At 44.0% G+C, this 15,984-nt stretch overlaps 1 protein-coding gene across 2 annotated transcripts in view; it reads right to left on the bottom strand.

Annotated features, from left to right (window-relative positions):
- The window catches only part of acot7 (acyl-CoA thioesterase 7), a 281,598-nt gene extending 267,216 nt beyond the window's left edge, over positions 1–14,382 (bottom strand). For both annotated transcript variants that reach the window (XM_080214973.1, XM_080214974.1), the window contains exon 1: positions 14,258–14,382. In XM_080214973.1, coding sequence (XP_080071099.1) covers positions 14,258–14,316 — 59 coding nt within the window. In that variant the 5' untranslated portion in view covers positions 14,317–14,382. The remainder of the gene's footprint in view (positions 1–14,257) is intronic.
- Between the last annotated feature and the right edge of the window lie 1,602 nt (positions 14,383–15,984).

Genomic DNA, 15,984 nt, shown 5'->3' with positions numbered 1-15,984 from the left:
TTGCTAAATATTATTTATATGGAATCAAAAATGCCAAATGGGGCAATTTAATGAATGGCTCAGACATCTGCTATGCTGAAATCACTTATGAGCAATCTGGCATTTCTTTTGTCAGTATGAGCACATCCCTGCCACATTTCTTTCAATATACATGATCTAGAAATCCACCTACCATTTTACATGGCAGCTCAAGTGAATCAGAGCATAATCCCAGCCACCACATATGGACATGCATGCCCTTGGTCAGCCCTCTCCAGAAATCATTTAGTTGAGCTAGCACGTATGATGGTCATCATGTATACCAGGGTTGAGCATGCACAATGGAGGGCACAATGGGCAACACGGTGGCACAGTTGCCTCACAGCATTAGGGACTTAGGTTCAATTCCAGCCTTGGGTCACTATCTGTGTGGAGTCTGCATGTTCTCCCCGTATGTGCAAAGGTGTGCGGGTTAGGTTGACTTGACCATGCTAAATTGCCCCTTAGTGTCAGTGCGATTTGCTTGGTAAATATGTGGAGTTACAGGGATAGGGCTTGGGTGGGATTGTTGTTGGTAAAGACTCGATGGGCCAAATAGCCTTTTTCTGCACTGTAGCAATTCTGTGAATGTATAACTCAGCCTACATCTACATCTAGGTGACTCCACAGTAATTGTGATCAATGCTGCATTCCAGACTAACTTCTATCCTAACAGTGGCAATGTCTTGAAACATTGCTGGTTTGACCACTAACAATTCTATCTTGGTTGCCATTACCACCAATATTTTATGACTGTAAAGCTCCAACTAAACATGCATCTTCAGAAATTTACAAGTGTAAAATCTAACAGAAGTTGGACTGCGAATTCCACCACAGGCAATGTTTTTGCTAGCTTTTCCTCTTCTCTTCTCCACTTCTGCCCTCTTTTATTGTCTCTTTCCTCTAGTGATTCGGCTTCATTCTGCCCAGTCAGCTATCCAACTGATTGGGCATCAAATATTCAGATTCTTTTCTTAATTCACAGTGCTGAATCCAATTACTGACAAGGTTTAGCCATGCTAACATTTACTGTTATAAATAATAAATCTCCACTAAAAGCAATAAAGTGCTTTCAGAAGCTTCAGTACTGACCTTATGCTACACAATCCTTGAGCAGCTGCAATTGGTCTCAGTGGCCTTGGGCAAGGGAAGGAAAAATTATTCAAGAATACCATTACCGATCCTGATTCTGCAACGCTTCGTAGAAAGTGCAGCTGCATGGCACAATGGAGAGAACAGGATCAGGCTCACTTCCAATTCTTTCCTCATTAAATAGCCTGCTGACAGCCACAGTTTAATAAGACAGTAATAGGACTGACTGGATGAAACACTGATGAGCTGTTAAAAGTCATTCAAAGAAGCCCTACAAGAGAAAGCATCTTCCCAAGGGCAGGAGAGAAGAAGATGGAAGCTAAAAAACTAGTATAAAACACAAACTACACATGAGACCAAAGGACAATAAACTGATGCAACTTGCATCTTCTGCCACACTCATTACATTGTTCATCCGGCAGTAAGGATGCTCCAGTAGCAAGCAAAGAAAACTAATCTCATAAAGTAAATGTTAATAAAGCAACTTTATTACTCCACCACTTGGGCCACACCTTAGGCAACAATGCTCTTTCCTAGCCTCATCTACTTTCTATTTATATTGGGGTCAGCTGATCAGCTGACCACCACAGCAAGTTGCCATATAGTTACATCATAACAAACATCCACTGAATTCTCCAAAAAAAATTCTTAAGTGCTGAATTTTCATAAAAACTGGAATAATTTCCACTGGTTTTTTTAGCAGGATTTTCAAAATGAATCGCCCACACTCTGGGGACTGCAGTGTGCATGAGTGTGGATCATGATAAAAATCTGGGGGTAGGGCCTATTCCTGCTGGAGAGGCTGACAGCATGTGCCAATCTGCCACAGTGATCAGCGTGTGCACAGTAGCCCCACAGTGCTGGCCTAATTGCTTGCCAGCAAAGCAACCTTGCAACATTGCCCTCCAATACCCCTGCGCCCCGATAGCTAGTGACCCAGACGTCTCCTGGCCAGCCTTGACCCCCAGCCCTCTCACCCCAGCCTGCCTCAATTTCCCCCCACCACCACCCCGGCAGTCCCGATCGCCCAGTCCCCACACAACAGCAACCCCGCCCCAATGTGGAGCCCACTGAAAGGCCTTCGCTTGTGTCTCCCGATCTGCTGCACTGCTAGGAGATGGATGCATCAGCCCCATACTTTGTAGACTGAATTTTATGGGGCAGTGTGAACCTCTCCCCTATTAAAATGTCAGTGGTTGGAGGAGATGGATCTTGCCCAGGGTAAAAATGGCAGCCCCAGTTATGTTACAGCGGATTGGCCCGTTATCAGATAGAGGCTGGATTTCTGACCCAAAGGTCAGAAAGTCACAGCTCAGAGAGCTCAGGCCTGTCAGAGGTCAGCAGCCCTCCAGTATCAGTAATTCTATCAGGAGTGATGACCACTGCTGGTATTGCACTCAGGGCTTCAGGAGATGCGCCGTAATTACTTTTTGGGGTCTCACTAGGTGCCAAAATGGTGGGAGGCAAGAGTCTGAGATTCAATGAGGATGGGGAACCTGCGGGCAGAAAGCATCTTGGCGGGCCCTTCAACAGGCCCAGGAAACTCAATAAGGAAGATCTTGCTATGCTGGCCACTTGATGGCCTCTACCATCACCTGTTGAATCCTGGTAGCGAGATAAGGCCTTTAAGTGGGCATTAATTGCCCACTTAAGGGTCTCAACTGGCCTGCTGGCAGGCATGCAGGCCACATGCTCTACTGAAGACCATCAATTTGGTTTCTGCATTGTTAGTTGACTTAATATTTTGCTATGCCCAGGAGAAGTGGGGTCCACAAATCAGCACTGTAATATCAGTATTATAGATCATAGTATTGTAATTACTTTTGCTAAAATAATGGCAGGGGAGATAGACTAGTTTAGTTAAAGCATCTGTTCATAGATCACATTACACATACTGTCCCTCCAACTTGTTTCTCCTTTCCCAAAGTTGACATAAGCTAGGACAACTAGGCACATTGCAATATTGTCTATGAAATATAAATACTACTTTGTGAAGATCTTGAGATAATGTACAATAGAAATAAGGCATTACATATAAAAAAAAGAAAGTATGTCAGAAATGTTCACAAGTCAGTTCAATTCCCAATAGCTCTTCCTTTGTTATGCTCTCAGTCATATTTCGTACCCTCTCCAAAGCCTGACATGGTCTCACACCACGCACTTCGATCTGAACCACTGTCACCCAAATTACCTTTAACTGGTGAAGCTCTTCTTAAATTGCAAGCAATGCTGGAGTCGATATACCATGTGACCTCTCATTACTCCTGCTGTTATGCCATTGAATGGGTTAACGACCAATGCTACCCTAACTTCCTATTCTGGCGCAAGGCCCTAAATTGCAGCAGAAAGCGACTTCTACCCCAGTGAAGGATCTCACTCATTCTCAATTTTGATTATATCATCCATCTTCCCTCATTATGTCATATCAGCCTCTCTAAGTTCACCTTCTTTACATCCAACAGAAGTACATTAGTTTATTCATACATGCACCCGAGATTCACAAGCACTCTCCGAGGAAAGGAGAGGAAAGTCATGACAGTGTCAGGGTACGGCAAGGAAGGCTGCATTCTTGTACCAACACATCCTTAACCGTGTTGTTCATAGAATTAAAACATTGCCATTTACTTTTACTACCAGCTGTTCAGAAATAATAGGCACAGAGCAACTTCTACAGTCCTTATTATCACTGACAAAGTAAGGATCCCTAAGCTTACAATGATCATTTTCTTTTTAAAGCGATGACAATATTTATGTCAACCAGCACTTTTCTCATAACTATTCAATAGGATATTAGCCACTGGCATTTGCAGAACATTTAATGCCACATAAACATAGTAATCAAGGAAAGGTTGTGATTTCACCGCATGACGGGATGTTTGATAGGCTCAGAATCTTTTTAAAAAAATAACAAACACATCTGCGTTTTAGTTTATAGAATCAAAACAAAAACTTTCTTGAATTTCTAATTGATCCAATTGTCTTTCAGTGGGCAACATTCCATGATGATGGTTCTGCAAGTGTTTGTGCTTGTAATTCTCGACCCTGCTATGACATTAGGCAAGCTAAAATAGGTGCAGCGATGACAGTTGAGATACGATTGATACAACAACAAATTAAAGCTTACTTGTTCATTTAAGTTGGTATGACATCATACAGGTATCAAAATCCAAAAGCTCACTGTTTATCCCAAACTGCACTTTGGGTGCTTACTGGTAATATGTTCCCTCAGCCCATTCCCACAGTCAAACCTCCACTTTCTACAACCCAACATGTGCTTTACCTGTCCAACAGCCAGACATTGCAGTGCTCTGCGAGTAAACAAAGAATGCACCTTTCTGGTTACATTGTATGACCTTGCTTGACTTTCACAAGCAGTAGAATAAACACTTTCACTAGGCCACAGCTCACGTTAGAAATGCCCAATTAAACTTATTTGTAGATTAAGTGGTTCAGTGAACAGAATCAGTTTAGATGCACAGTGATAGAACAAACTCTCAAATATAAACTTGTTGATTGAGATTCTCTCTCTACGATTCCATCAGATGAATTCTTCAATTTACACAAGCTGGATTAAATATAGGGTGGAATTCTCTGGTCTTGCCTGTGGTGAGACCTGTTGCAGGTGAGAACAGAAAAATTGCCGTTCCAGCCAAAGCTCCGTTCACTTTCAACGGCAGTGGACAATCCCAACCGCAAACAAGGACGGAAGATTTCGATTATACTTGTTTTTTTAACAAAAACTGACTGGCACAAATGAAATTCAAATATTTGCTTGTTAAACCCAAACAGAGTCTTGTGATGCAGTGAGTGATGTCCCTGCCTTTGAGACAGAAGTTCTGAGTTTCAGTCCCAACCCAAGACTTGATGGCCAAGAAAGGTGCGTTCACAATGCAACCAACCTTTAGTATCAACCTGCAAAATCTTCCAACATGCCAGTGGCAAGTTCCAAGACGGAAAAGACCCCTGATTAGCCATGCTTGATGTGGAATGGCGCCCTCTTCAGCAATGGCAATAGGCTCATGACTTGTTCCAGGAAATAAATTGCTACCGGAACAGATGAAAGTCAGCCTTGTGTACCACTATGGGAAGAGAAACAGCAACAACCTCAGACAGAGCTATCAAGCAAACTTACTTTGCAAGCAATAACCACAAGACTTTTGATTTGAATTTGCTAAGGAAGGAGTTTGACCAAACTTTTGATTCCTCACTCTTCTCAAAGAGATCCTCAACCAGAATGCACATGGTTTAACAGTGGACACTGGTCCAAATGACAAAAGTCCTAACCAAGCTTCTCAGTGTACGGTACAATGCTTTCACCCCCACAAAGCAGATGGCGTAATGGATCAAGCTGTGAGATTGCAACATTATAGGCTTTTTTTAATATAAGTGATGTACCTTTTGACTGCTGAGTAAATACTCTGAATTTCTTTTCCCCACACACTCACTGAGCATCCTGCTCCTGTACAAAAACAAAACGCTTTTGCTCAATGCCGATCATCATTTTCTTATTTCATACATGCTGGTATGAACAATCAGTATCATTGTCTTCTGAAATAAAATAAACTTAACATTCTCCTCAGATCAGAAGCAATTTTTTCAGTGGATTACTTAGCTGCATATCATACAGCATCAGATCAAGTTCAAATCACTGCCTCCATTAATTTTCACCTGTCTCAAGTTGTGTTGTGCTGACTTATGTACCAACGAGACAAACATAATCTCCACAAAATTCAAACAGGACCAACAGGAAAGGGAGGAAGATAGTCATCGGGACTCTCCTAATGTCGGTTCATAAGAACATAAGAACATAAGAAATAGGAGCAGGAGTAGGCCATCTAGCCCTTCGAGCCTGCCCCGCCATTCAATAAGATCATGGCTGATCTGTTGTGGCTCAGTTCCACTTTCCCGCCCTCTCCCCATAACCCTTAATCCCCTCTCTTATCAAGAACCCATCAACCCGCTTCTTAAAAATATTTAGCGAGGCAGCCTCCACCACTTCAACGGGCAGAGAATTCCAGAGATTCACCCATTCGTCTCCACTGTCAAATATCAACTACAATAAAACAGATGAAATCAAACGATGGTTCCTGTCAGCTCCTTCTGGGCTAGATCTGATATCCTGAAGATTTGCAGGATTGCCTTATTTAACATGCAGTCACTCCATTTATCACTGTCACCAGCCGATGTCAATAGACTTCAATTCATCCAAAAGTGCTGATTCCACGCTGCAGATTAGCCAGGACACTCTTCCCAATCTTGCACCAAAATAAATAATATTCTAGATGTTTGTTTGTTACATTTTTCAGGAACATGATATGTTTTCAGTTGCTAAATTTGAGGTTATTCTCTTTTGTTATTGTTTGGTGCAATCTTCTGTTGCTAAATTTAGATTAGGCATTTTAAATATTAAATAAAATCAAATGTAAAAAAACAGAAAAAGGAATAACTGTAAATGCATTAATTTGAAAAAGAAAACAACACAGACGCACGAGAGAAAAAACAGCACATCAGACAGCATCTGGAAAGAGAGCAGGCTGGTCATGGTCTTCACATCAGAGCTATTGCTGGGTGATGATGATGATGGCATCCATCGATTTCGGGAGATAATGGACAGTGCCCAAGGCACCTGTCACTTCTGTATTCAACATCATCTATTATGGCTGTAGAGGCCGGTTTGTGAAGGACATTCGCTTCTGCAGCCGGCACAAATGAAGGACGTTGACCCGAGATTGTCTTTTCCTTTCCCTGATCACCACCTTTTCTCTTTCCACCATCTGGTCATTTATTTTGTCCTCTGCATTTTCCCACCACCCCCTCATCCTTCCTGTATCCAGGCACACCGGTCAAAGCAAGGACTTCCCAGGCATCAACTCCAATCCCAGTCAGCTTGTGGTCTCACATGCAGACACCCCTATGTCACAGATATGGGCAATCTGTTGGCCTCATTCTGAAGTCGAGTTCGTCTTAGAGAATGTAGACATCATTGCGCTCACATACCAAGTGCCCAACTAAAAAACTAGCCTGTCCTTTTACTTTCTCGATGATGACAGAAATGCAGTGCATTTGATTTGATTTATTATTGTCACATGTATTAACATACAGCGAAAAGTATTGTTTCTTGCGTGCTATACAGATAAAGTATACCATTCATAGAGAAGGAAATGAGAGTGTGCAGAATGTACTGTTACAGTCATAGCTAAGCTATAGAGAAAGATCAACTTAATGCAAGGTAAGTCCATTCAAAAGTCTGACAGCAGCAGGGAAGAAGCTGCTCTTGAATCAGCTGGTGCGTGACACCAGACTTTTGTATCTTTTTCCCGAAGGAAGAAGGTGGAAAAGAGTCCGGGGTGCGTGGGGTCCTTAATTATGTAGGCTACTTTGCCCAGGTACCGGGAAGTGTACACAGAGTCAATGGATGGGAGGCTGGTATTTTAAGCATTGCATTTTCACTGTGCAAACATGCCTTTGTTTTAAAAAAACTTCATTGACCATCAACATTTCAAACTGAATTTAAAACTTAATATTTTTCATTTTGCACCTGGTGGATTTCCTGCAGCCTGTTCAACCCTGTTGCAAACCTTCACAATGTAAGCCTCTGCATCAAGCTCAGACCTACTTTCCTATTCATTGCTTTTATGCCTGAGGAGAGATGGTAGGAGAGATGAAAAAAGCCTACCTGAACTGGGACTAGATATCAAAACACCAGCAACTGCCTTGCTTGGGCTATGAGTGTCCAACTTAATCTGAAATGGGCAATGGTGATAGCAAATCAACAGCCCCTTTCCCAATTTTCATTTCCATTTTGGGAAAAAAAATCTCCCTGATGACCTGTTACTCTTTAATCAACTTGGGGCGGCACGGTGGCACAGTGGTTAGCACTGCTGCTTCACAGTGCCAAGGACTCTGGTTAAATTTAAGCCTTGGGTGTCTGCCTGTGTGGAGTTTGCACATTCTCCACACATCTGCGTGGGTTTCCTCTGGGTGCTCCAGTTTCCTCCCACAGTTCAAAGATGTGCGGGTTAGATTGATTGGTCATGCTAAAATTGCACCTTATCGTCATCAGGGGGACTGCAGGATAAATATGTGGGGCTACGGGAATAGGGCTTGGGTGGGATTGTTGTCGGTACAGATTTGATGAGGCCAGTGGCCTCTTTCTGCACTGTATGGATTTTATGATTCATATTGTGCTTTTCAGTGTGTAGATGAGGACAATGCATTTGACTACTTCGACTTCAGCAAGGCTTTTGACAAGGTCCAGCATGGGAGTCTGATAGCGAAAGTAAGAGCCCACAGGATCCAAGCAAATTTAGGCAAATTGAATCCAGAATTGGCTGAGTGGCAGGAAGCAGAGGGTGATGGCCGAGGGGTGTTTTTCTGACTGGAAGACTGTTTCCAGTGGGATCGCACAGGGATCAGTATTGGGGTGTTTGCTGTTTGTGATTTATATCAATGACTTGAATGTAGGAGGGTTGATGAGTAAATTTGAGAGTGATATAAAAATTGATGAACATAGAACATAGAACATAGAACATTACAGCGCAGAACAGGCCCTTCGGCCCACGATGTTGCGCCGACCAGTTACAAAAACAATGACCCACTAGCCTATACCAATCCCTTTTCGTCCATAAACCTATCCAGAGATCTCTTAAACGCCCCCAAACTAGACGCATTTACAACTGCAGCAGGCAGGGCATTCCAATCCCTCACCACCCGCTGGGTAAAGAACCTACCCCTGACATCCGTCCTGTAGCTACCCCCCCTTAATTTAAAGCCATGCCCCCTCGTGCTAGCTTTCTCCATCCGAGGAAAAAGGCTATCACTATCCACCCTATCTAAACCTCTAATCATCTTATATGTTTCAATAAGATCCCCTCTTAGCCGCCTTCTTTCCAACGAAAACAACCCTAAATCCCTCAGTCTCTCCTCATAGGACCTCCCCACCATACCAGGCAACATCCTAGTAAACCTCCTCTGCACCCTCTCCAACGCCTCCACATCCTTCTTGTAATGCGGGGACCAGAACTGCACACAGTACTCCAAGTGCGGCCGCACTAGAGTAGTGTACAGTTGCAACATTACACTGCGACTCCTAAATTCAATCCCCCTACCAATAAACGCCAAGACACCGTACGCCTTCTTAACAACCTTATCTACTTGATTCCCAACTTTCAGGGATCTATGTACACACACACCTAGATCCCTCTGTTCATCCACACTATTCAAAGTCCTCCCGTTAGCCCTATACTCGACACATCTGTTGCTCCTACCAAAGTGAATTACCTCACACTTCTCCGCATTAAATTCCATCCGCCACCTCTCGGCCCAGCTCTGCAACCTATCTAAGTCTCCCTGCAGACTATGACACCCTTCCTCACAATCTACCACACCTCCAACTTTGGTGTCATCAGCAAATTTACTAATCCACCCAACTATACCCTCATCCAGATCATTAATAAAAATTACAAACAACAGTGGCCCCAAAACAGATCCCTGAGGCACACCACTCGTAACTGTACTCCATGATGAATATTTACCATCCACCACCACCCTCTGTCTCCTATCTGATAGCCAATTCCTGATCCAACTTCCTAGATTACCCACAATCCCATACATCTGCATTTTCTGCAGAAGCCTACCATGGTGAACCTTATCGAACGCCTTACTAAAATCCATGTATACCACGTCAACTGCCTTGCCCCCATCCACCTCTTTGGTCACCTTCTCAAAAAACTCAATAAAGGTTAGTAAGGCACGACCTACCCGCTACAAAACCATGCTGACTATTTCTAATCAATTCATTACACTCCAAATAACTATAAATCCTATCCCTAATAATTTTTTCTAAAACCTTGCCCACAACAGAAGTAAGACTCACCGGTCTATAATTCCCGGCAAAGTCTCTGTTCCCCTTCTTAAACAATGGGACAACATTCGCTATCCTCCAATCCTCCGGGACTACACCAGAGACCAATGACGACCTGAAGATCTGAGCCAGAGGCTCTGCAATCACCTCTCTAGCCTCCCAGAGAATCCTAGGGTAGATCCCATCCGGACCAGGGGACTTATCTATTTTCAGCCCCTCAAGAATTTCCAGCACATCCCCTTTATCAACCGTAATACTGTCTATTTTACACCCCTGCAACCCAATGTCCTCCTCAGCTATATTCATGTCCCCCTGCGTGAACACCGAAGAGAAATATTGGTTCAATACTTCTCCAATCTCCTCCGGTTCCACACACAACTTCCCCCTGCTGTCTGTAACTGGCCCTAATCTTGCCCTGACCAACCTTCTGTTCTTGACATACCTATAGAACGCCTTAGGATTCTCCTTAATCCTATCAGCCAAATTCTTCTCATGTCCTCTTTTAGCCCTTCTCAACTCACTCTTCAACTCCCTCCTAGCCAATCTAAAGCTTTCTAGTGCACTATCTGAGCCCTCCAATCTCATCCGAACATAAGCCTCCTTTTTCTTTTTAACCATCGACTCAACTCTTTTAGTGCACCACGGTTCCCTAGATCTACCAAATCCACCATGCCTGACAGGGACATACCTATCAAGGACTCGCAGTAGTTGCTCCTTGAAAAAGGAGGTGGCAAATAGTGAGGAGGATAGCCTTGGATTACCGGAAGATATAGATGGGCTGATCAGTGGCAAATGGAATTCAATCAGGGTAAGTGTGAGATGATGCACTTGGGCAGGACAAACAAGACAAAAGAATACATGATGAACGTCAGGACCCTGGGAAGCACTGAGGATCAGAAGGACCTTGGTTTGCATGTACAGCAGTCCCTAAAGGTAGCAGGACAAGTGGATAACGTGGGTAAGAAGACATACGGTATACTTGCTTCAGTGGCCAAGACATAGAGTTTAAGAGCAGGGAGGTTATCCTGGAATAATATAAAACATTGGCTAGGCCGCAGTTACAGTATGGTATGTAGTTCTGGAATCCACATTAATGGAGGATGTGATAACATTGGAAAGGATGCAGAGACGAGATAACATCTCACCCAAGACGGCACGTTCATCGATGTAGCACTTATTGGGTATGGCACTTGATCATCAGCAAAAATCAATGGAAATAAATATCTGTAGAGATGTGAAACTGCTTGCTGACTCACTTGGACTCACTTTACATGAATCACACTGAGCTAAAAACCTACCTGAGTAACTAGTAAGGTGGCCAATAAAATAGCAGAGAGGCATTGCCTCAAAAACAACCCAGCCAGTCACCATCCTATGGCTCCTACCACCACACTCCAGTAATAAGAGGACTTCTGTTATGATTCTCACAGGTAAATAACTGGAAGGGTAATGGAGGTAGGAGTCACCTCACTGTCAGCAACAACTCAGATCAGAGACAAGTGTTACATATTTCAGGTCTGTACTTGATACTGTCTTGGGTTTGGTGTCAGATGTCTCTCGTAAGTCCCCAATTAATGTCCACCACTTGATTACAACTAACAACCAATTAATACATAATTATATCCCTCTCCTTCACAAAGATACCAACGATCAGGGTTTTACTCTTACTGGCCCACATTTACAACATGGTGACCCAGAGATTAAAACGTTGCAGCAACATTCACTTGTGTAATTGGAGAGGCAGTGATATTGTGGATGGACTAGTAACCCAGAGAACCAGGTTAATGCTCCAGGGACCCAGGTTCGAATCCCACCATGGCAGACGGTGAAATTTGAATTCAATAAAAAATCTGGAATTGAAAAATCTAATGATGACTATGAAAGCATTGTCAATCATCATAAAAACTCATCTGATTCACTAATGTCCTTTAGGGAAGGAAATCTATCGTCCTTACTTGGTCTGGCCTACATGTGACTCCAGCAATTGTTAAACTCTTAAATGCCCTCAGTAGTGGGCAATAAATGTTGGCCCAGCCAGTGAAGCCCACATCCCATGAACAAACATATGTTAAAAATTGGACACCATAAACTTTAATGTGCATTTCTCCTTCCCTCTGGAAGGCATACTGAATGAGACAGGATCAACAATAACCCAACAAACATTTATAAATACAAAATATCAACAAACAATGAAGTTTACAACCAGTTACAATCTATTTTGTGTCAATCCTCACAACACCAAATAATAAAAGCAGTCACACTATATCAGCAGGCTAAATTCACTGTAAAACAGATAAGTTTTGAGTTTTTTTTAAACAATGCGAAGAGTTAGCCAGGGAGTTCCCGATGAATAGGACCAAAATGCCTAAAGTCTCTGCCATCAGTGATGAAGAGGTGTTGGAACTAACGGTCAGAATCAAAGGAATGGAATGTATGGGAAATATATAACACTAGAAGGGATTGTGGAAGCAGAGTGATTTAGCAATGAGGAACAAGTTATTAAATGTAATGCATTGGCAGACAGAGCCAATAAAGGTTGAGCATGGGCGGAAGGATGATGAGCAGGATTTTTGGACTAGCTGAAGTTAATAAGATACAGGAAAATTGGATTCTAGAAAACAAAAGTGGACAGTTAAGACTGAAGTTACAAAGACATGCATGAGGATTTGACTAATTTTGTTCTGACAATGGAGGTAAATGACTGTATCGGGACATTGTGATTTAAAATCCACTCAGTGTCAATGAACACTAAACACTCTGCTTCAGTCACTGTGGGGGTGGTACAGTTAGGTGCTAGAACAGCAATTTGCATTTATGGGGCACCTTCAGGTTATAAAACATCCCAAGGCATATCACATGAGTGTCGTCAAGTGGAAGAAAAATATTAAACTAGGGCAGGCAATCAAAAAGATAAGTTTTTAAGGAGTGGCTTAAAGGAGGTGGAAAGGCAGAGAGATGAATTCCTGCGAGTGGAGTCTGAAACAAGAGTCAAAAACAATGGTTTTGGTTTCCCCAACGTTGGGTTTGAGAAAATGCAGCTCTGGTTCCTGCTGTAATTCCAGTGCACTTTCCCTGTCACCTGAGATAGCACCCCACAGGCAAATTTCACCTTGTGTGTGAGTGCAAACCCAAGGCTCTAATTTCTGCTATTATATTTCCTCCAACACAACAGATGTGTCTTTTTTAAAAGAGCTTTTGCAATATGAGGTTTAAATCACAGTGGCGCAATGGTTAGCACTGCTGCCTCACAGTGCCAGGGAACCCAGGTTCGATTCCCAGCGTGGGGTCATTGTCTGTAGGGAGTCTGCACATTCTCCCAGTGTCTGTGTGGGTTTCCTCCGGTTTCCTCCCATAGTCTGAAAGACACGTTGGTTAGATGCATTGGCCATGCTAAATTCTCCCTCAATGTACCCTAACAGGTGCCGGAGTGTGGCGACTAGGGAATTTTCACAGCAATTTCATTACGGTCTTAATGTAAGCCTACTTGTGTCTAACAAATAAACTTTAACTTTACAGGGCAGAAGGAGGCCATTTGGCCCATCGAGTCGGCACCAAGTCTTTGACGGAGCATCTTGCTCAGGAATCCAAGTCTAGAGGAACACTACTCCTCCCACTGACCTCCCCGCTTGTTTATTTGTTAACACTGCAATGAATTTACTGTGTAATTCCCCTAGACGCCACTGCCCAGCACCTGTTTGGGTCAATGCGCCTAACCAGCATGTCTTTCAGAGCGTGGGAAGAAACCTGAGCACCCGGAGAAAACCCACGCAGACGCGGGGAGAACGTGCAGACTCCACACAGACACTGACCCAAGCCGGGAATCAAACCCGGATCCCTGGCGCGGCGAAGCAGCAATACTAACCACTGTGCCACCGTGCCCACTTGCAGTTATGACCAGTAATGTCCACTGAAATACTTGTGGCACTAATTGGTAATCTTTAAAAAAATTAAACTTTATTAAAAAAAAACTTTAAAAATGTAGATCTGGGGGTGGGGGGGGATGGTTAATTGAAACTTAATTTCAGAATTGAGTGATGCAGACTTCCACAGAGTAAGTTCAGTTGCTGGAGAGGGAGGGGTGACCTCCCATGTCCTTGTGTACTGGAAGCTGGAGCTTCCTCCCCTCTCCCCGGCCGGCCGCCTCCCGCGGTGGGTGAGGCCAGGCCCGGGCTGAGCGCCCAGGCGAGCCCGGGGATCGCAGGGCCCGGGCGGACGGTTGCTAGGGGCGACGGGGCAGGTGACGATGGCGACCCCTGACAGCGCCCTCCTCCATCTCCCTCTTACCTGCTGACTTGCATGGAGCAGCCGGGGCTCTGGCACAGAGACTTGGCGGCGCCCTCCATCCCTCCTTTTTGCCGCCTTTGATCCGGATCCGAGTGCTGGCACTGCAGCTCCTCCTCCTCCTGCTGCTGCTGCTGCTGTGAGAGGAGGGAGGGAAGCTCCAGACACACAGGGCAAGGGGCAAGTGACTGCACTCACCACCTCACATCCAACTCAACATAACACAGACCCACAACATCAATAATTCACATTTAATCCATTTATATATTATTTAAATATTTTGGAGCATAGTTTTCCAGTCCCATTTCAGGTTACCATCACATTCTGAGCAGCTGTGCCCTTTTTACAACAACTTTCATGTGTTTGGGGCATGTGAAATAGCCTAATTTCTTATTGCCATCACATTCTGAGCAGCTATGCTCTTTTTACAACATCTTTCGTGTGTTTGGGGCATGCGAAATCACCTAATTTCTTGTCGCCATCACTTTCTGAGCAGCTGTGCTCTTTTTACAACATCTTTCGTGTGTTTGGGGCATGCGAAATCACCTAATTTCTTGTCGCCATCACATTCTGAGCAGCTATGCTCTTTTTACAACAACTTTCATGTGTTTGGGGCATGTGAAATAGCCTAATTTCTTATTGCCATCACATTCTGAGCAGCTATGCTCTTTTTACAACATCTTTCGTGTGTTTGGGGCATGCAAAATCCCCTAATTTCTTGTCGCCATCACTTTCTGAGCAGCTGTGCTCTTTTTACAACATCTTTCGTGTGTTTGGGGCATGCGACATCACCTAATTTCTTGTTGCCATCACATTCTGAGCAGCTATGCTCTTTTTACAACACCTTTCGCAAGTTTGGGGCATGCCACAGTCTTCCGTCCCACACAATCCCATTTCTGTGTGGAGTATACCCGTTCAGCCTGTGTCTGCGTGGGTTTCCTCCGGGTGCTCCGGTTTCCTCCCACAGTCCAAGGATGTGCAGGTTAGGTGGCTTGGCGATGCTAAATTGTCCCTTAGTGTCCTGAGATGTGTAAGTTGGAATAATTAGCCAAAGTAAATGTGTGCGGTTACAGGGATAGTGCAAGGATCATAGAATTCCTATAGTACAGAAGGAGGCCATTCAGTCCATCAAGTCTGCACTGACCGCAATCCCACCCAGGCCCTATTCCCGTAACCCCTCCTATATACCTTGCTGATCCCCCGACACTAGGGTTAATTTAGCAAGGCCAGTCAACCTAACCTGCACAAATTTGGACTGTGGGAGCAAACCGGAGCACCAGCAGTAAACCCATGCAGACATAGGGAGAACTCCACACAGTCAGTGACCCAAGGCTGGAATTGAACCCAGGTCCCTGGTGCCGTGAGACAGCAACGCTAGCCACTCTGCCACCGTGCTGTCCATCAGAGAGAGGGTCTGGATAAGATACTCTATCAAAGAGTTGGCATAGACCCGATGGGCTGAATGGCCTCCTTCTGCACCGTAGTGATTCCATGATTCTTGATGCCATCACATTTTGAGCAGCTGTGCTCTTTTTTCACAACACTTTAGGCATATTTGGGGCATGCCCAGTTTTCCTGTCCCACACAATCCCAATTCTTGTTGCCATCACATTTTGAGCAGTGCACTCTTTTTTATAACATCTTTCGCATCCACCCAACAGTCTCAAAATTCATTTGGAACTCATCTGGAAGAGTGTTCATTATTGTAATGTAGGAGTGAGCTGAGCAGC

The sequence above is a fragment of the Carcharhinus amblyrhynchos genome, chromosome 30 (genome assembly GCF_965287045.1).
Source record: "Carcharhinus amblyrhynchos chromosome 30, sCarAmb.v2.hapA, whole genome shotgun sequence".
Lineage (NCBI taxonomy): Eukaryota > Metazoa > Chordata > Chondrichthyes > Carcharhiniformes > Carcharhinidae > Carcharhinus > Carcharhinus amblyrhynchos.
This window is presented reverse-complemented; position numbering and strand designations above follow the sequence as displayed.